The sequence below is a fragment of the Castor canadensis genome, chromosome 10 (assembly GCF_047511655.1).
Source record: "Castor canadensis chromosome 10, mCasCan1.hap1v2, whole genome shotgun sequence".
NCBI lineage: Eukaryota > Metazoa > Chordata > Mammalia > Rodentia > Castoridae > Castor > Castor canadensis.
In genome coordinates this window covers 15061738-15085489 of record NC_133395.1, presented here as the reverse complement: position 1 = coordinate 15085489, position 23752 = coordinate 15061738, and the positions used below count along the sequence as shown (strand labels likewise).

The 23752-nt window shown below is 39.3% G+C and overlaps 1 protein-coding gene across 4 annotated transcripts in view; it reads right to left on the bottom strand.

Moving 5' to 3' along the window:
- The window catches only part of Dzip1 (DAZ interacting zinc finger protein 1), a 60626-nt gene that overhangs the window by 2048 nt on the left and 34826 nt on the right, over positions 1–23752 (bottom strand). For 3 of the 4 annotated variants that reach the window (XM_074043124.1, XM_074043123.1, XM_074043126.1), the window contains 8 exons: positions 17588–17647; positions 11312–11451; positions 7458–7620; positions 7048–7177; positions 6319–6372; positions 4574–4770; positions 3212–3339; positions 1582–1756 (listed from right to left, as the gene is read on the bottom strand). In XM_074043124.1, coding sequence (XP_073899225.1) covers positions 1582–1756; positions 3212–3339; positions 4574–4770; positions 6319–6372; positions 7048–7177; positions 7458–7620; positions 11312–11451; positions 17588–17647 — 1047 coding nt within the window. The remainder of the gene's footprint in view (positions 1–1581; positions 1757–3211; positions 3340–4573; positions 4771–6318; positions 6373–7047; positions 7178–7457; positions 7621–11311; positions 11452–17587; positions 17648–23752) is intronic. The other variant, XM_074043125.1, reaches the window with a different exon arrangement.

Genomic DNA, 23752 nt, shown 5'->3' with positions numbered 1-23752 from the left:
GAGAGCAATGACAGAGCCAAGACCTCAAGGCAGCAATGGTTCATTTTAAAAGGACGGGAAGAGGGGGCACAAGAGATCCTGCTGAAAATGAAAAGTGCAAATGTGGAACCTACAGGTACTTACTAATTAAAAATTACAAATAAGGTATAAAAATAGTGAAGAGGAGGCATGAGAGATGTAGCAGAGGGTGAAAATGAGCCAAAGCCCTCTCTTTGTCTTAGCAGGACACCAACAGCTAATGTCTGAAGTTGGTGAATCAAGAAAGAGAGCTAAGTCCATTACTGAGAGATATGGGGTGCTCACCAGGCACTGAAGGTAGCGAGAAATGGGATGGCAAAGCCCTCTGTACAAATTGACTTTCACTATGTGCAAGAATTATTTTGATTAAAAAAAAAACTAAAACCTGAATTATAGCCAGGTGTGGTGGTACATGCCTGTAATGTCAGCACTTGAGAGGTGGGGGCTGGAGGGCTGGGGGTTTGAAGACAGCCTGGGCTAGAAAATGAGACTCTGTCTCAAACAAACAAAATATATATAACTACACTTTTCTAATTAAAAAATTCAATCTATTGAGAGGTAAACTACTAGACTTATCCAGGCTCTAGGCTAGGTGGACAGGAAGCAGTTCACATGTGTATAAGAAACACTTTCCTTGGAAGAAAATCAAGAAGAACATTTAATAGGAAAGAAAGAAATACAGGAAGGCTCCCAGAAGAATAATCTCATTTGGGTGTAGATGAGAATTTTTTTGGTGGAACTGGGGTTTGAACTCAGGGTGACTTTGTGCTTACAAAGCAGGCACTCTACTGCTTGAGCCATACCTCCAGTCCATTTTGCTGTGGTAATTTTGGAGATGGGGGTCTCTCAAACTATTTCGGCCTTGAACCGAAATCCTCCTGATTTCAGCCTCCCAAGTAGCTAGGATTTAGGCATGACTCACTGGCAACCAGCTAGATGAGAAAATTTAATTTCTATGAGACATGTACAGGAAGACAACTGGATATTTTGAAAAAGCATATCTTTTTCTTTTTGGTGGGACTGGTGTTTGAACTTGGGGCTTTGCACTTTCTGGACAGAAGCCCTCCCACTTGGTCCATGCTCCACCCCTTTTGCCTTTAGGTATTTTTCAGACAGAGTCTAGTGCTTTTTGCTCCCGCCAGCCTTAGACTGCAATCTTCCTACTTACACCCCCCCATGTAATCTGGGATTACATGTGTGCACCACTGTGCTTGGTGTAAAGTTTTAAATGAAAGATTAGGCCAAAAATTAAAGTGATCAGTAAATATACATAAATCAGTAGTTGTAAATATTCAGACCTTATTAAAATAACATAAAGCATCAAGACCTTGTTACACCAACAGTGGTTTGCATGGGTGTGTGACGGGGCACTCGTGCGTGTGTGGTTGCAGAGGTGAAAGCCAAGGCCTCAAGCATGCTAAGCAAGCTCTCTACCCCTGAGCTCTATCCCCAGCCCCCAGTCATGTGTTTTTGCCTGCTGATACACCAGCATAACTGAAGCAGGTATTTATCAAAATGAACCACAACTGATCAGAAAATGGACTGAGAGCCAGAGTAGCAGACCTTCTCCCTTGGGCGGCCGAGGGATAAATGCACCCCAGACACTTGGCACTTGAGTAGAATTTGGTTCATTCTTCACAGGTGGAGGCTCCTTGTGTTCTTTCCCATTTTTTTCCCCCAAGGATTTTTCTTCTTCTAAGGATGATATGTCCCAGTCGTCATCATCCACATCTATGCACTGAAAGGAAGAAATACACAAGAGAGTAAACGTAATGGGGACTGAGTAGCTGACACTGAATGAATGCAAAGAGAAGTTGGGAATGACAGAGAATCCCAAATCTGGGCATTTCTACAGGACAGTGAAATGGATTTGCAGGTCTATGTTTGGAGAGTTGAAGGAAGCACCTTTTACTTGTTTTCTGCCATGGAAATTACATATATATATATATATATTTTTTTTTTCTTTACCAATCATGAATTCAGAAAATTCCAGAAACACTACATTGTAAGGATAGGAAGCTCTGATCCGCAGGGTAGCATACATCACATAAGAGCTCTACAGGAGCCTGGCAGGACCAGCCTCTCACCAAAAAGAGCACATGTCCAAAGGAGGACACCTTAGCTCTCTCGAGTGCCACATGACTTTTGGTCATTTTTAGCTTGTGTTAGCACAAACAGCACTAAATAATAAGAATAGTTTGGTGGAATGCCCTAGATCCAAAGATGAGCAGGGTAGAAATTCATTCTAAGTTTTGGGAAAAAATTAAGAATGACTACTATTGGAAGACCCAGCCAACACAGACAAGCTGCCCAGAAATACAACTGGGGGGCTCCATCCACACTCTGGCCTGCTGGGTGTTATAACCACTTAGAAAATGGTTAGGCCTCCTGTCTGCTGCAGGCAGAGGAGATTGCCAAGCCCTCAACTCTCAACCCAGCTAGGGTGAGATGCTGACAAGTCCCTATTTTACTTCAGGGTCACACCAAGATAACAGAAAAGTCTGGATGTGGAGGCCCCAGATCCTAACCAATTACAAGTTGTTTTTTTTTTTTTTTTGTACAAGTCATCTAATATCTGTAAGCATCAAATAGTACACATAACAATTCTGAAAAATCTATAAATTGTAATTTGTTTATGATGTATTATTATAGGTTGAGTAATGCTTATTCACAATGGTTGGATTAGAAGTGTTTCCAATTTTACAGACTTTTGGATTTGGGAATATTTGCAGAGACTTTACTAAATAAGTGTGAGTATCCCTAATCCAGAAAATCATTAATCCAAAATGATCCAAAATCTCAAACTTATTTTTTCTTGGTGCTAGGGATTGAACCCCAGGGCCTTGTGCATACTAAGCATAGGCTCTACCACAGAACTACACCCTCAGCCACAAAACTAGAAACTTTTTAAATGTGATGCTGGTGCTTAAAAAAGTTTAGGGTTTTTTGAACAATCCAAATTTTGAATTTTCAGGTTAGGGATACACAACTTGCACCAGGTTATCACTCCAGCACCTTCTCATTCTCTGTGGAAATGATAAGAAACACAACACCCAAAGCAAGATAAGGTAAAAATCTCAACTTCTACTGTACTAAGTAATCACATGTCTCACATTTCACCATTAAACATTATTATTAGGGGATATTCATCAAAAGAGGAACTAATGTATGTGTAGCCAGTAAGTGATTTCACCTTTAGTTCTTCTTCTTCTTTTTTGATAAACATGTCTGGAACATTCATCCCAGGAGCGGGCTTACTCCCATTCCTCTGCTGTGAGACCATCTTTTCAACTTTTTCAGTCTGTGTTTTAAAGGAGGTTCCTTGAGGGCCAATAGAAATTAGTCAAGGAAAGCTTTTTATAAGTTATACCTATCTTCAGTTCCAAAATAACTTTACAGTCAACTTTGCACATAATTATGTATTATTAAAACAAATTCATCAAAGTATTTTGGGGTTGGGAAAAAGTTAAACACTTACAACTCCTTTAAAAAAAATCATGATCCTTCAGGTACAAATCTATTAAGTTTTCATTTTAAATCAGACAAGGAGGGTCTCATTTAAGTACATAGTTAGAAATTTAATTTCAACAAGGTAATGTGTATGAATGGGTATTTAAATGAATATTTTTCCAAATCAATGAGTTATTTTTAAATGAATTTAGTTAACTTGACATAATTATACAACTGTGTGGTATGTACAAATCATACATAGTATAATAATTATGGCCAACCCATTTAAAATCTGTAATTTAAAAAAGTTACATGAAACGAAAATTTCTTTTTAAAAAAAAATGACAGGTGGGGGAAGGTGGGGGCAGGGGGCACAGGGGAGAAATAACCCAAACAATGTATGCACATGTGGATAAATGAATAAAAAAATAAAATAAATGACTCGTCGATTCCACTTCTCTTAGCAAGTTACTGAAGACACAGACTGAGACCTTGTCTTTAAAATTATTCCACCTCCAAAAGGCAGCACAGTGTCTGAGAGCAGCCATTGTGCCAGTTCCCCAGTGTTACGGTGAATTGTGCCGCCTCAAAACACATATCAAATCCTCACCCCAGTACCACAGAATGTACCCTGACATGGCGGCAGGGTAAAGAGATAATTAAATTAAAGTGAGGTCATTAAGAGTGGGCCCTGACCTAGGCAAACAATGTCCTCATAAATAGTGGAAATCGGGACAGGGAGGGAATGACATGAAAATGTGTAAGACAAGTTGGCCATCTAGAGTTACGATGGAGGTCCAGGTTAAAAACCCTTTCCTCACCAACCCCGCCAACACCCTGACCTTGGACTTCCAGCCTCCACATGGCGACACCATGAACTTCTGTGCTTAAGCCACCTAGTCTGTGGTACTTCCTCAGGCAGTGGTGGGAACTCATGCCCTAGGGCATCCCTGTCCTGTCCTCTCCCTCAGTTTGAAGATGGCACTCCCACCTTCCTTCTGGGCACCATTGGATGAGCGCATTCTTTCCTCGAGCACACCCAGTGCTTGTGTCCCCAGGTGGGGACCACTATCCTAAATAAAACTTTCTGGTGATCAAAGCTCACCTGTGGGCTTGGGAGAAGAGGCATCGGAGTCCTCCACTTCGCTTCCCTCGGTCCCATCCGTGTCACTTATGATGGTGCTCTTTCCGAAGCCACTCTTGCTGCTCTTAGATGGCTGCGTGGGCAGTAAGTCTGGGGACATGTAGGCCTGGATGAAGTCATCCTCATCCAGCTCTTCCTCAGAACTGAAGGGAGGTGTCCTGCACCAGTCAGAACCAAAACAGAGCTGCTGTCTCCTTAAGAGTCAGGGCTCACGACCACTGGAGCGAGCCCTCTCAGGGTAACTCCAAGAGCACATGAAGGGACTTCTCTGAGGCCACAGACTATGTGGCATCAAGGCCCAGGGGACATTCCATACCTAGACCACAATGGACTGAAGCTACCACCATCTTCCTCTCAGCTCAGATGTACGGATTCTTAATATTCTTAATATTCAAAAGGGAAACATTTTCCACACTAAAACCAGTGTCTCTCTTTTTAAAAAATAATGTCATTACCTTTAACTTGCCTGTATACTGCACCTTAAAGAAAGCATTTATATACATACTTTAATGTGTATTTTCACATGGGTTATCCCCATTTTAGTTGGTCGTACTGGGTTGTGAACTTGGGGCCTATGCAAGCCCTCTACCACTTGAGCCACTCCACCAGCCCTTCTGACTATTCTTCAGATAAGGTCTTGTTTTTGCCTAGGGCTGTGATCGTCCTATCTAAACATCCTTTGTAGATGGAATTACACCACCATGCCCACCTTTTCTTTTGAAATAGGATCTTGCTAACTTTTTATATGGGCTGGCCTTGAACTTTGATCTCTGCCTCTGGAGTAGCAGGGATTTCACACGTGAGCCACTGCCCCCTGGCTGCATCCCTGTTCCTAGCAGTGTTCATTCATTATAGAGGATCTATATACCAATATATACCTATACGCCTATTAGACTTGTACATGTTGATTCAGTCGTAGTACATCCCATGAAATAAAGCCCTTCCCATGAGGTTATGCTCATGAAAAGCGCTTTTGGGAGCTGAAGCACAATTCACCATACAATGCCCTGGAGAAGGGAGATTTATGGCTCCAATATCTCTAAAATCAGATAATAATGATGGAATTATGATAAATTACAGTGAAAATTAGTATTCTGCATTATTAATAGCTACAATGTACCTACAATTTATTGAGTATCACAAGTGCTAAGCACTGAATGAGCTAAGTCCTTTTCATATACTCCTATTTAATTTGTAAAACTATCCTGTGAAAAAGGCAGTATTTATTCCATATTATTGACATTTTTTAAGAAAATTGAGACTTCAAGCAGTAATCAACTGAATCACAGTTGATGAGCGACTGAGCAAGAATTCTAAAGAGAGCTCAACAGACTAAAGTCTGGGGTTCTTGTCAACTTTTATAAGGAGCTAGAACACTGAAACTTCATCTGAAACTGACTCTCATATAACCAGCAGTTGAAACTCAACACCATCCACTTGATTTAAATGTGCTTATTGAGAAATTATTCCACACTGGAGAGGCGTACACGAGAACAACTCAGATGTAATCCCCTGACCTCATGGAGACCACAAAGTGGTTAAGTGCTATTGATTTACATAACGGACACATCACAAATACCACACCATCACAGAGGAATCACAAATTAATCACAATGATTAATCACCATGGCTTCAGTTAACAATGACCATGCTAATTTACAATGAGAAGAATTTAAAAAATTCCTCCCACTTCTACCAGTACTCACACAATAGATGAAGCCTTTCTGGGAAAAGGATCGTCTATGATATTTTTCTTACTTCTAAAAAAAATAACAAAAATATTTCTTAGTGCACAAGCAAATTAATATAGTTTAACATAAGTTTCTATGGAGTTATGGAATTTTTACTTTTGGTATGTATTAAAGAAGGAGAGTTACAAAAGTCTCTCAATGTCAACCAAAAACTACATGGGAACTGCAGACATGACACACTGATAGAGACTCGTGTTAGCAACCCACCAAATGCACATGCTGAAGGCCTGATCCCCAGTGTGATGTTATCTGATGGTTGAGGGTCTTTGGGAAGTAATTGCTTAGGTGGGGTTATGGGATGGGGCTCCCATGATGGGATTAGGGCCCTTTTAAGAGGAGGAAGAGACTAGAGCTTGCTCTCTGCCATGTAAGGGCAAAGTGAAAGACCTGTCTGCAAGGCATTAAGAGCCCTCAATAAAACTTGATCTTACTGCCAACCCTGATCTCAGACTTCCAGCCCCCAGAATTGTGAGAAATTAAATTTCTGTTGTTTAAGTCACCCAGTCTACACTAAAATGCTATGGCAGCCCAATCTGGCTAAGATAAACAACAAAAAAAATTTCAGGGATGAAAATACTCACTCTACAGACTGGAAGAGTGGCTCAAGTGTAGAGTGCCTGTCTAGCAAGCATGAAGCCCTGAATTCAAACCCCAGTACCGCCAAAAAGAAAAGAAAATACTCACTTTGGAACAGCTGCCTTCTCAGTAAAAACAGGTCTTTGTCTAACCAATGGTTTGCTTTTGGGAGGAAGCTGGATTGCTTTGGGTATTTCTCCAGCTGAAAATGTGTCCATTTGAGGAATGCTGTATTTATCTGGAATAGCAGTGGCATTCATGAGTCTCTAATGCCTTACTGTAAGTGAAAAGCAAAACTAAGTAGTACAATACCATGGAAGTGAATAAGCCTGTCTTGAAGGTCTAGAATCCAGACTCCTGACTTTTTAAAATATAAAACGAAACTCAACCCCAGCAATTACAGTACAAATAGTATGAGAGTTGCCAATAAAGCACTGAAGTTTGTAAACCATATTGAAAAAGTTGTTAAATTAAGTTTTCATCTCCAGCAAAGAACTAGCAGGCAGTAAGAAACTCACCTGAAGACAGGAATGCTTTCTCCTCAATTTTACAGCTGACCTGATGTTCAAGGGATTCCCGAATTTGCTGAATGTTTGGTATTTTTCTTTCTTGCTCATGTCTTCCTAATTCCACGGTTCTAAGCACTCTATTCAAGTGATCACTTGGAATACCCCGTATGTTCTAAAAGAATAAGATGCGAAGTTAATCATTTATCTTGGGATGTTTTCCATTTTGTGGGTATGTCACCAATGCTTCAATCCATCCTTCCTGGGCTCCAGGAAGTGGGGAATATCCCAGCATAGAATACTCTGCCCAACCCCAGGCACAGTGAGCCAGGCTCAGTGCAGCCAGGCACAGTGAGTGTGTGTCTGAATGTTTACGACTGCTGATCAATGATACTAGGCTGTGTGATAAGGGCCAAATGAGTCCACCCAGGCTACAGGACTTTCAGGGAGAGAGGCCATCAGAAGCCACAGAGGCCAGAGAAGACTGAAGCAAAGAGGCTGAGCTGTGCCCTGATAGAGGGGTGGAGTCAAACAAGTAAGAAACAAGGAGAATTTCTACATGAGTAGGCACCGGGGCAGGGATTCTCCATGGGAAAGACAGGCATTGGGTCAGAAAGAGTCAGAATGTGTCCAGTAGGCTATTCTTATAAAGGCCTGGGTGGTTAAGACCAGGAAAGGAGGCTAAAAGCCAACACAAAAATTTCAAGGACCTTCCATAGGAAAGAGAAAGTCATCAGAGGTGACTTTCCATTATGTAACTAGCCTACTTAAAGAGGTGATCTGAGAAAAATAATCTGGGTTTGATGGGAATCTAGACAGAAGAAAGCTAGTTAAAGGGCTACTTATTTAACAACAGTGTCTCACACACAAACCAGTCTCCCATCTTTAGTCCCATTTTCCCCTGCCCCTCCCCCCATCCTTCAAGTCTTCCCCATCCCAGGGAGTAGCCCCACCTCCCCACCCAGTTGCCCAGGACACAAATCTGTCACCAGATTAAGTGCTGCCACCTCTAAGAAGTTTTCTCTGATCTCAGCTGCTTGCTCGATGTCCCTACGTTTCCTTCAGTTCACTGGATACAATCTCTCACCAGAGATCTGCCATCTGTCTCTGTGACCAGCCACTTAGTGCTGTCTTTCTGTATTCTGTAACTGGATGGAAGGGCCCACCACTATACCCACGTCAGTCCTTCCTCACTAAGATACAACGTTTAACGCAATTTCAATCAGAAACTCAACGGGTTATTCTGGAACTAGGGATGTTTTTCTAAAGTTCACAAAAAATGTAGAACTGCCAGAAAACCTTGAAGTAAGAAAATAAATAAAGAAGGCATGTGAGTTCATCACTTAAAAATTCTAGCCAGGCACTGGTAGCTCACGCCTGTAATCCTAGCTACTCAGAGACCAGGCAGAGACCAGGAGGATCACAGTTTGAAGCCAGCCAAGGCAAATAGTTCATGAGACCCTACCTTGAAAAACCCCATGACAAAAAAAGGCTAGTGGAGTGGCTCGAGGTGTAGGTCCTGAGTTCAAACCCCAGTACCACACAAAAAATGAAGGCACATGCTAGCTAGGTGCAGTGGCTCACACCTGTGATCCTAGCTACTTGGGAGGCTGAGATCTGGAGGACTGTGTTTTGAGGTCAGTGAATAGTTTGTGACACCCATTTCCAAAATAGCCAGAGCAAAATGGACTAGAGGCACGGCTCAAGCAGTGGAGCACCTGCTTTGTAAATGTGAAGAAGCCCTGAGTTCAAACCCCAGTCCCTCCAAAAAAGCATGTGCTTTAGAAAATATTAAAATATATGAAAAAAATAAAATATATGACAGTTACTGCAATTAAACCAGCAGGATACTGGCAAAAAAAAGTAAGAAAAGAGGGTAAGACAGCCAGAAGTCCAAAAACAAATTCAAATGTATTTAGGAATTTCCTACATAATAAAAGCATCATTTCAAACAAATGGCAAAGGATGGATTATTTAACCAAAGACACTGGAACAACTGCTCCAACTGGTAATAAAGTTAGATTCCTAAGTCACAGTGTCTAAACCTAATTCTTGTAGCCCAGATACACGCAAAACAAACACAAAACCAGGAAACAAGCAAAAAAGAAAAAAAAAAAAACCCTCTCCAAGCATTAGGGGAAATTACAGACTGTTTTTATTACACTCCTAGAATAAAGGAAATGTCCCAATAAAAATTAAAACCCAGAAACCATATGCAAACAAGGAACATGAAAATGAAAAACTAGTTCCAAATAACAATTTGCATAGGAACTAGGGACATTCCATGAATGTCCTAAGGATGGTGGAAACCCACCTGAAGAGTCTCTGTAGAAATTAAAGACTGAAAATGCTAAGAGTTGCTAAAAGATGTGGAGCAACTGAGCTCCTTCCCGTGCACAGTGAGGGCGAGTGGAAATTGGTGCGTTCTAGAAAACTATCTGGCAGTAGTTTTATACTAACCACACGCCTCCCTTTGATCCAGCAACTTCCTTCCTAGATACATACCCAAGAAAAAGATATATATTTTGATGGACGCCCTATGTCCAACAAAGGACACGTACAAAAGTTAATAGCTAAGAAGAGCCCAGCTGGAAACCTACATGTCCATCAACTAGGAAAGAGATAAACTACAGTACATTCACACAATAGAATACTGAACGTATACAAAGAACACACCACTGCTGTATGAAACTACAGGTACAAAGCACACAGACAAAATCATAAGCAAAAGAAGATAAAATACTACACAGTACATGATTCCACTTCTATAAAGTCCAAGAACAAGCAAAACTCAGTCACGATACCTGTCACCTCTGGTTGCAGAGTGTGGGTGACAGTGATTAGGAACAGGTAAAGGGGGTCTTTTTAGGGTGTTAGAAATGTCCAACCTTGTCATCTGGTTCTGATTACAGATCACACACACATAAATCCATATCCATATAAACCCATAGGCACACAAGTATAAGTGTGTACATACAAAATATGCCCACATCCACACATTCACGTGTACTCATACATACATCCATAAACACAAAGACATGTATGGACACATATTTACACGCAAATGCTCACATGTACACATCCATATCCATATATATCCACCATATATACAGAGATCTGTACACACACATCTGCACATGCATATATACGTACACCTATTTGCACACATTCATCTGCAATGAAGACACATGCACACAATGCACAAACATACATGTATATTCATGCCGACATGTGTGTCCCCATGCACGTATGTGTAAACATATACATATTCACACAGTTTTGCATGTATGTGCACACAGGCCTAGGAAGGCACATGTATTTAATTCATCAATTTGTTAAGATTCATGCATTTTATGTATACCAATAAAAAGTGTAAAAAACACAGTTTATATATACAATATGCTGAAATTACTCAATCTGGTAACAAGCTAGAATATAATTCATCCACTCGTTCATTCAACAAGCATTTGCTATGTGCTGATTCCATGGTAGGCAATGATTTCGGGTTAATCAGAATGTAAGCTGCACTGTGACCTCCAAGACAATTACTAACTGTGACCTTTACCAAGTTACTTAACCTTTCTATGAGATAATAAAGTCACTTATTTTAGAGATTTCTTTCTTTTTTTCTTTTTTGTATCCCTCCCCTCAGAGACTTATTTCTACGTTTAAATAAGTTAGTATTTGGTAAGATCTTCGAAATGCACCAGTGACTGTCGTCCAGGGGTCTGCTAGCTGAGTTGTATTAACCCCTGGCCTCCAAACGTGGACAGAGCTAACAAGCTTTCTTCTCTTCTCTGATCTTTCCTGATTGAGAAAACAAAATATAATGAACTAGCAAAGATTACAAAAATGAATGAACGTACTGCATTAATCCCCAGGGTCTCCAGTTTCTTCACCAAGTTCTGTTCCAAGATGGCTCTGATTTCCTTAGTGAAGGAGGGGTTAGTCTTCAAAGTTTTCCTTAAATGTGTTTTCTTATTTAATTGCTGTTCATTTTCCCTTCCTGAAGTAAAGTTTTAAAAGTGGATTAAAAAGAGAATGAAGCGAGCATATTAAATCTCCAAGCAGAAAATGGCAAAACACAATTTTAAAACAGCAAGTAAGCATTTGTAACGTTTAAGTTTTTGGATATTTTAGTCCTTCACCAGAATATATAATGCTTAAGAACAGTGTGGCTTCTAAAACTATTTTAAGTCTGCTTCAACACTTCAACATACTTAAAGACTCTTCATTGCTCAACTGAATCACAGCTAAACAATTTAAGAAACGATAGAAGCATCACAGAAAACAATAAGAATTTTAAGTCTTTGTCACAGAACTCTATCACTATTTCTCAAAAAATTCACCTCTAAGTTCAGTTCTGCATACATCATTGTATGCAGAAAATCTCAATTTTTCCAAGTCTTAAAATATTTAATTTAGTAGAAGCTAAATGCATATAAAATTTCAAAATGTGATAACTATGATCTCCTCAAAATATCTACTGAAATGAAAAGGGAGGTTGGGAAAAGTCTTAAGAAGGATGTATTTTGTTTCAAACAACATAAAATTAAAAACAAAGAAACCAAATCAAACCCCCCAAAAAACTTGGCAGGTCATATTCTCACATTTTTTTTCTTCTTTTTGTGGTACAGAGGACTGAACCCAGGGCCTGGCACATACTAAGCAGGAGCTCTACCTGAATACACCCCCCAGCCCATCCTAGAACATGTCTAGCTCAAGAGAGCTTAGAAAAGGGAATTAAAGGCCTGACCTGAAAAAGTCTGAGTCTTTCTGCCCAAAAGAGACCCAATATTTGGCAAGATAAACCCTTAGCAAATGTTCAAAGCCAGATCCAGGAGAAATTTGACAACTGTACTCTCACTCTGGAGTCAAATCATCCAACAAAGGCCACAGACTAGCCCTAAGAAACACTCCCTTCTTCTATTGCCTCGTCCACCTCAGAAGATGGGATTTGCAGAAGAGCTTGAACAAAATGCCTTTCATTGAAGATGTTTTCCAAACATCAGTACAATTCTGACTCTAAAGCATACTTCTGTCACATTAATAAAGTTTTAATGGAAGCAAAATTAGTCAAATTACTATTTGTACATTAGATGTAGAAGAAAAAGCTCCTTCATGAAGATCCTTTTCCATACTCTGCTATTCCAGCGTGCTAAGCTGAAATGATCAAGTTGCATATGATTATATGATTAAAAGTCAGAAGTCATCTTAAATTTTATATTCTGAGCATTCATGCTGCTGACTCACCACTCATATTTTTGAAAATTCTGAAACCATCCAAAAAAAGCACTTCTGCCCTAGAAACTGACAATCCACCAAACTCTAGAGAGCTTAGCTGGAGCCACTATAACTAAGTGGCTTTGTTGTCTAGCTGGTCAGGTGTGCAGAAACCTAGGGGTTAAAAATTTGAAAGGCACGTAGAGAGAGCTTGGAAGTTTTGGTGCTACCACTGAAACGGATTCACTCCTTACCCTGCTTACGCAAAGATAATTTTTGGCTAGTATTGCGAATATAAAAGGAAGTACACAGAAGCACAGCCTAAACAAAGGCTCTGGGTTCTTTTTGCTGTGGGACATGGGGAAGTCACACACATACAGAAGTCAAGCAATGACTTCAGCTCAGTCATATTTTAGAAGAGTCTCAGCTTTTGATAGCAAATGAACACCCAGCCACTATGTTCATTTGCTAATGTATCTGAGGTCACCCTCAACCTCAATAACAACTTCATGTTCATGGCCAAGTTCCCAAATTATGGCAGATTAAACATTTCCCTTTGTCCTCAAACCCACTTTATATGCTGGCGATTGCTTTGGGAAGCCACTCATGAGTAATCAGAAAACCTTTGGTAGAGAGATTCTTTCAAGGCTGGCCAATGGAAGCAAGAGAAAGAATGGAGAGTGGACAGAGAGAAAAATAATAATATGAAAATCCAATGTATGTGAAGACTTTAGGTAAAGCAATTATTGTTCACCAAGACCAAGACAAAACTTTCTAGAGACTGACTTTTCTTCCAATAAGCATTTTAAAATGAGCTGGGCACTGGTGGCTCACACCTGTAATCCTAACTACTCAGGAGGCAGAGATCAGGAGAATCACAGTTCGAAGCTAGCCTGGGGAAATAGTTCGAGAGACCCTATCTCAAAAATACCCAACACAAAAAAGGGCTGGTGGAGTGGCTGAAGGTGGAGGCCCTAAGTACAAATCCCAGTACTGCAAAAAAACAAAAAAAAATTGCAGACTAGTCCACATGTGTGGCCAGTTATACCAGACACACAACTGACTTTTTATGATAAATAAGTAACTGCAGTACAAAGCAAGTAATAAAAAAAAAAATTGGGGGGGGAGGAGCGGTACTGCAGTTTAAGTTCAGTGCCTTACACTCGCTAGACAAGCACTCTATTACTTGAGCCACAGCTTTTATGCTTTAGTTATTTTTCAAATAGGGTTTTGCGTTTAAACCCAGGTCAGCCATGACCTCAGTCATTCTATTTACACTTTCCCTTCTAGCTTGGATGACAGGCATGAACACCCTGTCCACCAATGACAACTCAACCCCAATGACAACTTGTGGTGTCCCACCACACCCAACTTTTTAGTGGTTGAGATAGGCTGTCTCTATTTTTAGTGGTTGAGATAGGCTCTCCCTAACTTTTGGCCCAGCTGGCCTCAAACCAAGATCCTCCTGATGCACCTCCGCAGCAGCTAGGATTACAGTCAGGAGCCACCCTGCTTGGTCACTAATTAAACTCAACAACCTGAAGCAGGCTTCTAAGCTCCGTGTTTAAAGTTTCTGAAAGCTAAGATGGCCTCTGAGAACTCTGATCCTCATCCTCTAATACCCCCTCAAACAGCAAGGTTAAATGCGTCTCTACACAACTGTCAAAAGGCAAGTACACAGAAATAAGCATGTGTTGAGTATTTCCTAGTAATGGCCAGTGGTTTTGTAAACCACTGCCAAAATTTAGCTCCACCAGCATTTATCTGCAAAATGTTAGCACAGCCGAGGAATTTACTGATGGCAATTAATATGCTGCCAGCTTTCTGAGTCCACAGAGGTGCTAGAATACGATCCCTGGTTTCTGTAGCATTTGGACCCTGGGGGCGTTTCTGTGGTCCTCCGCATTCTCTCGTTTCCCATCAGAGCTGTGTCTGAACACATGGAGGGTAGCAAATATTATTTTCCTTCTGAGTCCAGTTCCCAACAGCCAGTGCTGGTAATTTCGGTGCCAATATGACAACACCCAATGATAACATTTGTTGATAATTATCCCAAACTCTTGTCTTATGTTGGGCAGAAGAACTCTGAAAGCACAGGCAGAGTAATGCAGTGGATGGAACACAGAACTGAAAGTCAAAAAACTATCCTAGTGAAGGTGGAGTAACCTTGATTCCTCCTGGAGCCCTGGCTGACTTGATTTTAAATGTGTGAACTAAATGACCTGAAGTTTCAGTTTTGAAATGATGTGACCCTTTCTATGAACCTCCTGACACATTTTCCAGATTCTTCAAAGAATAAAGATTTTATGTCTTGCATATGATAAGTGATACATGTGTAGGAAAGAGGAAGTACGTTACTAGTAAGTAAAGTGATGACTGTCAATATTCAGAACTGAAATAGGTAAGATTTGCTCATCCCATGTCCAAGGAACCAACAGAGATCAATGAAAACAGCTTACATACATGTTTCTAAGCCCTTTTCACCTGTCTACAAAGCAACACGGAGCCAGGGATCACGTGACTACCTCCACAGCCCTCCTGAAGGTTGCCAAGGGAGCAGTGTGCCCAGGGTTCTCTCTTTTTCTTCCAAGAGGTTAGAATTAGGATATTTGTGTGAACTATTTTGATTTTCAAATGCTGGCAACAGATTGCAAAATAGTTGCCAGTTTTGTTGCTCAAGCAACTCTTAAATCTGTGGAATAGATTTGGCCTGCAGACCTTACCTTCCACACGGAGACTGTGGCCGCCTAAGGCTGCAGGAAGTAATTGCTAATGATTCACTCCCAGCCCCATCCTCTCCCTGACAATGCAACAAGGTAAGCTTCCTGTAAGAGAGTGACAGTATCTTTTAAAAGTATGCTCATAAGAACACCTCTAAACTTCCCCTCAACAACTGTGCATGGTTTTGTTATAGTTTCATGTATCTCCATTCTTGTTTCTGAAAGAAACAGGTTTCCAAACATTGGCACAGCAGCTATAAAGAAATATGAAAGAAATGAAGCAATGAAAATAAAACTTTTCAGAATCAGTGCCAACTATGAGCAAGCAACTCTCTGGACAGGAAGATATGAAATTCTAAAGTAGTCTAATATATAGAAAGTCAGGACAAATGGAAAAGATATGTGGAAGCAAAATAAACAAACCTCACTAAAGATGTCAAAAAGTATTAGTGATTCACCAAGACTTCATGTACATCATGTAGCTACAATGAATGTGCCTGATGTAGTCAATTCTCAATTTTTAACTTTGTAAAAAGAAAAATTTGGTAAAATTCTACAGAACACGGAAGGAATTCTAGGAAATATTAACTTCCATAGTAGAATTATATTATTTTACCTCTCTTCCTGACAAAATGACAAACTCAGAACCCATATATATTATCATTAGCTTTCTCCCAAAGAAGTGATATTTGATTGTGGAATCTGGTCCTTAAAAATGGATGAGAAGAGGGAAAAACAGGTACTGTTGGGAGGGGGGATGGTGAGAAGAGAGGTGAATATGGTCCAAGAATTCTATACACACATATGAAAACTGAACAATGAAACCTGTTGAATTTATTCCCAGAAAGGCTCAGGGGGGTGAGGGCGAGGGCAGGAGGACATGGGTTTCTATTGGAGTACATTGTGTGCATTGTAGACAATGTAATGGAACCCCTTTGTACAACAAATATATGCTAAAAAATGAGGAAAAAAAAAAGGAAATGACATGCCCCACTACTGAGGAATGGATCAAGAAAATGTGGTATCTATACACAATGGAATTTTATGCAGCCATGAAGAAGAACGAAATGTTATCATTTGCCGGTAAATGGATGGAATTGGAGAACATCATTCTGAGTGAGTTTAGCCTGGCCCAAAAGACCAAAAAATCATATGTTCTCCCTCATATGCGGACATTAGATCAAGGGCAAACACAACAAGGGGACTGGACTATGAGCACATGATAAAAGCGAGAGCACACAAGGGAGGGGTGAGGATAGGTAAGACACCTAAAAAATTAGCTAGCATTTGTTGCCCTTATCGCAGAGAAACTAAAAGCAGATACCTTAAAAGCAACTGAGGCCAATAGGAGAAGGGGACCAGAAAAAAAAAAAAGGGAAGTGACAAATGGTAAAGTATTATTATTAATAAGGAAAAAATTCATGATAAATTGATTCAAACAAGGGTTTTCAGAATCTACAAGTCTAGCTTTAGAAAATACTCACTATAATTACATTTTTTTCATAAACTCCAAAAATTGGTAGAAAATAATTTTTAAAAATCACAACTGATACAGTAAGCAGTAATAATTTTAATTACCTCCCCAAACCTGTAACATCTCCAAATTCTACCATTAAAAAAATGTATTATTTTGCATATACATAGCCCACATTCAGGGTTTAGGCATTATGCTTTTTTATATTAAAGATAATTTGGGAACTACAGATATGGCTAACTGGTAGGGAGCTTACCTACCATGAGGCATGAGGCCCTGGGTTCAATCCCTAGCACCACAAAAACATAAATAAAAAATGTAAAGTAAGAGTAATTTGGAAATGGGCACATTACTCAATCATTTCAGATTTAGGTATGAGACACCCCCACTCTACTACAAGTATTTTCATATCATCTGATCAACAACACATGTGTCAGCTTATCACTCAATCAGAAAATATGTGTATTGAAATAAAGACTTTTTGTCTTCAAGTTCCCTGACATAGGAAACTTTATTAATCTATCTGCCTAAGAATGCAGTAAAGCAAGGAAAAGCATAATAGAATACGAGGGGAATAAGGTTAAAAAAATCATATCTAGGTGGAAAATGTCTTCCCAAGTTCTGACAAAGCATGATATAAATGACTGGCTCACACTTTTTAAGGCCTGGGTTTTAGCATATAAATATCATCTATGCAGGTAAACCCTGGTCAAGCCCTTCATTACCTTTCTCTTCCTCTGAGAGTTCTTCTATTGGTTCCAGGATGTGCGACGAGAATGTCTGTTCTATTAATGAGGAGAGAATGAGAATAATGCAAAAGGACAACAGCACAATGAACATGAGTTTCCTTTCTTTTTTTTTTTTATTATTCATATGTGCATACAAGGCTTGGTTTATTTCTCCCCACTGCCCCCACCCCCTCCCTTACCACCCACTCCACCCCCTCCCGCTCCCCCCCTCAATACCCAGCAGAAACTATTTTGCCCTTATCTCTAATTTTGTTGTAGAGAGAGTATAAGCAATAATAGGAAGGAACAAGGGGTTTTGCTGGTTGAGGTAAGGATAGCTATACAGGGCATTGACTCACATTGATTTCCTGTGCGTGGGTGTTACCTTCTAGGTTAATTCTTTTTAATCTAACCTTTTCTCTAGTTCCTGGTCCCCTTTTCCTATTGGCCTCAGTTGCTTTAAGGTATCTGCTTTAGTTTCTCTGCATTAAGGGCAACAAATGCTAGCTAATTTTTTAGGTGTCTTACCTATCCTCACCCCTCCCTTGTGTGCTCTAGCTTTTATCATGTGCTCATTGTCCAATCCCCTTGTTGTGTTTGCCCTTGATCTAATGTCCACATATGAGGGAGAACATACGATTTTTGGTCTTTTGAGCCAGGCTAACCTCACTCAGAATGATGTTCTCCAATTCCATCCATTTACCAGCGAATGATAACATTTCGTTCTTCTTCATGGCTGCATAAAATTCCATTGTGTATAGATACCACATTTTCTTAATCCATTCGTCAGTGCTGGGGCATCTTGGCTGTTTCCATAACTTGGCTATTGTGAATAGTGCCGCAATAAACATGGATGTGCAGGTGCCTCTGGAGTAACAGTCTTTTGGGTATATCCCCAAGAGTGGTATTGCTGGATCAAATGGTAGATCGATGTCCAGCTTTTTAAGTAGCCTCCAAATTTTTTTCCAGAGTGGTTGTACTAGTCTACATTCCCACCAACAGCGTAAGAGGGTTCCTTTTTCCCGCATCCTCGCCAACACCTGTTGGTGGTGGTGTTGCTGATGATGGCTATTCTAACAGGGGTGAGGTGGAATCTTAGTGTGGTTTTAATTTGCATTTCCTTTATTGCTAGAGATGGTGAGCATTTTTTCATGTGTTTTCTGGCCATTTGAATTTCTTCTTTTGAGAAAGTTCTGTTTAGTTCACATGCCCATTTCTTTATTGGTTCATTAGTTTTGGGAGAATTTAGTTTTTTAAGTTCCCTGTATATTCTGGTTATCAGTCCTTTGTCTGATGTATAATTGGCAAATATTTTCTCCCACTCTGTGGGTGTTCTCTTCAGTTTAGAGACCATTTCTTTTGATGAACAGAAGCTTTTTAGTTTTATGAGGTCCCATTTATCTATGCTATCTCTTAGTTGCTGTGTTGCTGGGGTTTCATTGAGAAAGTTCTTACCTATACCTACTAACTCCAGAGTATTTCCTACTCTTTCTTGTATCAACTTAAGAGTTTGGGGTCTGATATTAAGATCCTTGATCCATTTTGAGTTAATCTTGGTATAGGGTGATATACATGGATCTAGTTTCAGTTTTTTGCAGACTGCTAACCAGTTTTCCCAGCAGTTTTTATTGAAGAGGCTGCTATTTCTCCATCGTATATTTTTAGCTCCTTTGTCAAAGATAAGTTGCTCATAGTTGTGTGGCTTCATATCTGGATCCTCTATTCTGTTCCACTGGTCTTCATGTCTGTTTTTGTGCCAGTACCATGCTGTTTTTATTGTTATTGCTTTGTAATATAGTTTGAAGTCAGGTATCGTGATACCTCCTGCATTGTTCTTTTGACTGAGTATTGCCTTGGCTATTCGTGGCCTCTTGTGTTTCCATATAAATTTAACAGTAGATTTTTCAATCTCTTTGATGAATGTCATTGGAATTTTAATGGGAATTGCATTAAACATGTAGATTACTTTTGGGAGTATAGACATTTTTACTATGTTGATTCTACCAATCCATGAGCATGGGAGATCTCTCCATTTTCTATAGTCTTCCTCAATGTCTTTCTTCAGAAGTTTATAGTTTTCCTTGTAGAGGTCTTTCACGTCTTTTGTTAGGTTTACACCTAGGTATTTGATTTTTTTTGAGGCTATTGTAAATGGAATTGTTTTCATACATTCTTTTTCCATTTGCTCATTGTTAGTGTATAGAAATGCTAATGATTTTTCTATGTTGATTTTATATCCTGCTACCTTGCTATAGCTATTGATGATGTCTAGAAGCTTCTGAGTAGAGTTTTTTGGGTCTTTAAGGTATAGGATCATGTCGTCTGCAAATAGGGATATTTTGACAGTTTCTTTACCTATTTGTATTCCTTTTATTCCTTCTTCTTGCCTAATTGCTCTGGCTAGGAATTCCAGTACTATGTTGAATAGGAGTGGAGATAGTGGGCATCCTTGTCTGGTTCCTGATTTTAGAGGGAATGGTTTTAATTTTTCTCCGTTAAGTATAATGCTGGCTGTACGTTTGTCATATATAGCTTTTATAATGTTGAAGAACTTTCCTTCTATTCCTAGTTTTCTTAGAGCTTTTATCATGAAATGATGTTGGATCTTATCAAAGGCTTTTTCTGCATCTATTGAGATGATCAAGTGGTTTTTGTCTTTGCTTCTGTTAATGTGGCTTATTACGTTTATTGATTTTCGTATGTTGAACCACCCCTGCATCCCTGGGATGAAGCCTACCTGGTCGTGGTGAATAATCTTTTTGATGTGTTGCTGAATTCGATTTGCCATTATTTTGTTGAGGATTTTTGCATCGATGTTCATTAAGGAGATTGGCCTATAGTTCTCCTTTTTGGAGGTGTCTTTGCCTGGTTTGGGGATAAGTGTAATACTGGCTTCATAAAATGTGTTTGGCAGTTTTCCTTCCCTTTCTATTTCATGGAACAGTTTAAGGAGGGTTGGTATCAGTTCTTCTTTAAAGGTCTGATAGAATTCAGCAGAGAATCCATCAGGTCCTGGACTTTTCTTTTTGGGGAGACTCTTGATTGCTGCTTCAATTTCATTTTGTGTTATAGGTCTATTCAGGTGATTAATTTCCTCTTGGTTCAGTTTTGGATGATCATATGTGTATCTAGAAATCTGTCCATTTCTTTTAGATTTTCAAATTTATTTGAATATAGGTTCTCAAAGTAGTCTCTGATGATTTCCTGGACTTCCATGGTGTTTGTTGTTATCTCCCCTTTTGCATTCCTGATTCTACTAATTTGGGTTTTTTCTCTCCTCATTTTAGTCAGGTTTGCCAGGGGTCTATTGATCTTGTTTATTTTTTCAAAGAACCAACTTTTTGTTTCATTAATTCTTTGTATGGTTTTTTTCGTTTCTATTTCGTTGATTTCAACTCTTATTTTTATTATTTCTCTCCTTCTGTTTTGGGATTTGCTTGTTCTTGTTTTTCTAGGAGTTTGAGATGTATCATTAGGTCATTGATTTGGGATCTTTCAATCTTTTTAATATATGCACTCATGGCTATAAACTTTCCTCTCAAGACTGCCTTAGCTGTGTCCCATAGGTTCTGGTAGGTTGTGTTTTCATTTTCATTGACTTCTAGGAACTTTTTAATTTCCTCTTTTATTGCATCGATGATCCATTCTTCATTAAGTAATGAGTTATTTAGTTTCCAGCTGTTTGCATGTTTTTTGTCTTTACTTTTGTTGTTGAGTTCTACTTTTACTGCATTGTGTCAGATAGTATGCATGGTATTATTTCTATTTTCTTATATTTGCTGAGGCTTGCTTTGTGCCCTAGGATATGATCTATTTTGGAGAAGGTTCCATGGGCTGCTGAGAAGAATGTATATTGTGTAGAGGTTGGATGAAATGTTCTGTAGACATCTACTAGGTCCACTTGGTCTATTGCATATTTTAGATCTTGGATTTCTTTATTGAGTTTTTGTTTGGATGACCTATCTATTGATGATAATGGAGTGTTAAAGTCTCCCACAACCACTGTGTTGGCGTTTATATATGCTTTTAGGTCTTTCAGGGTATGTTTGATGAAATTGGGTGCGTTGACATTGGGTGCGTACAGATTGATGATTATTATTTCCTTTTGGTCTATTTCCCCTTTTATTAGTATGGAATGTCCTTCTTTATCTCGTTTGATCAATGTAGGTTTGAAGTCTACTTTGTCAGAGATAAGTATTGCTACTCCTGCTTGTTTTCGGGGGCCATTGGCTTGGTAAATCTTCTTCCAGCCTTTCATCCTAAGCATATGCTTATTTCTGTCGGTGAGATGAGTCTCCTGTAAGCAACAAATTGTTGGATCTTCTTTTTTAATCCATTTTGTCAAACGGTGTCTTTTGATGGGTGAATTAAGTCCATTAACATTAAGTGTTAGTACTGATAGGTATGTGGTGATTCCTGCCATTTAGTTATCTTAGTTGTTTGAAGGTTTGATTGTGTGTACCTAACTTGATGTTACTCTCTACTGTCTTGCTTTTTCTTATCCTGTGGTTTGGTGCTGCCTGCCTTTTCATGGTTAAGTTGGGTGTCACTTTCTGTGTGCAGGATCCCTTGCAGAATCTTTTGTAATGGTGGCTTTGTGGTCACATATTGTTTTAGTTTCTGCTTATCATGGAAGACTTTTATTGCTCCATCTATTTTGAATGATAGCTTTGCTGGGTAGAGTATCCTGGGGTTGAAGTTATTTTCATTCAGTGCCCGGAAGATCTCACCCCACGCTCTTCTTGCTTTTAATGTTTCTGTTGAGAAGTCTGCTGTGATTTTGATGGGTTTACCTTTGTATGTTACTTGTTTTTTCTCTCTTGCAGCCTTCAATATTCTTTCCTTAGTTTCTGAACTTGTTGTTTTAATGATGATATGTCGTGGAGTAGTTCTATTTTGATCTGGTCTGTTTGGTGTCCTGGAGGCCTCTTGCATTTGTATGGGAATATCTTTCTCTAGATTTGGGAAATTTTCCGTTATTATTTTGTTGAATATATTACGCATTCCCTTGGCTTGCACCTCTTCTCCTTCTTCGATGCATGAGTTTCCTTTCAAACAACAGAACTCCATGGCATTTTCATAATGTCTAAATAGCAAGAATCTACTGGGAAAAATACACTGACGCAGTCAGTTAAAATGAGTCACTTTTGCATGGAATCTTCTATTACTACATATTTTCTATTAACTCCAACTATAATTTAAAAAATTATATATTTTTAATAATTTATTTTTTTCACTCATCACCTGGTACCTGGTATGACTTATTAAGGCCTGAAGGCACAATTGCAAAAGATCTTCATCACTTACCTATCTATCTAACATGAAGTGCAGAAATAGAATACAGAAATATCTTTAAATAAAAGAAAAAAACTAGGTCTTCCAAGTAGGACGAATTAGAGCTATACCACCTCAGATTCTTACCTGGCCACCTGATAACCACTGGCCAGGACAGTGAATAAAACCAAGCCCCATCTTAGAAACGGGCAAAGTGTAATGATGGTAGTCAGGCATTAGACCCAAGACAAAATGTAACCAACAAGATCAGCTTCCACGATGCATGGTTCACTCGCTTTCAGCTTGAAGAATGACACAGCACCTATCCCACTAGCGTTCCAACTTCACACCCAAGGTGAGGGTCATTTCAGCAACAACAGTCACCAATTACTGAGTGCTTCCAGGTAGCCAGGCATGATAAGGTTCCACAGTATCTCCTACTTGAAGGTCTAGGTTTTGCTTTCTTTAAGAGTATTTCTGGCATTCATTTTAGATATCTCAGTGTATGTATATATGTATGTAGGTAGGTATGTATATATGGATGGATAGATAGATTTATTGCTAAATTTATATATAAACCTGCTCTACTAGCTTTGCCAGCAACCCAACATGTCTAACATTAGCTGTAGGGGAGAAACGTATTTTATACTACTTTCAAATAATCTTTTGAAACATGGCCTATCATTAAAAGGAGATCATTTAATTTTGAAACACAGACATGGGCCCTTGAAGATGCATTTAAGTTCATCTAGCTAAGACAAGTGCTGAACACCAAAAATGTGCTTTTCGACTTTATTATTCAGCATTAAGATTTTAAAATTATACAAATAGGCTATAACTAGTTTGAACTGCGGGGAAAAGAGATTTAAGGAGGACAACTCATTTCAG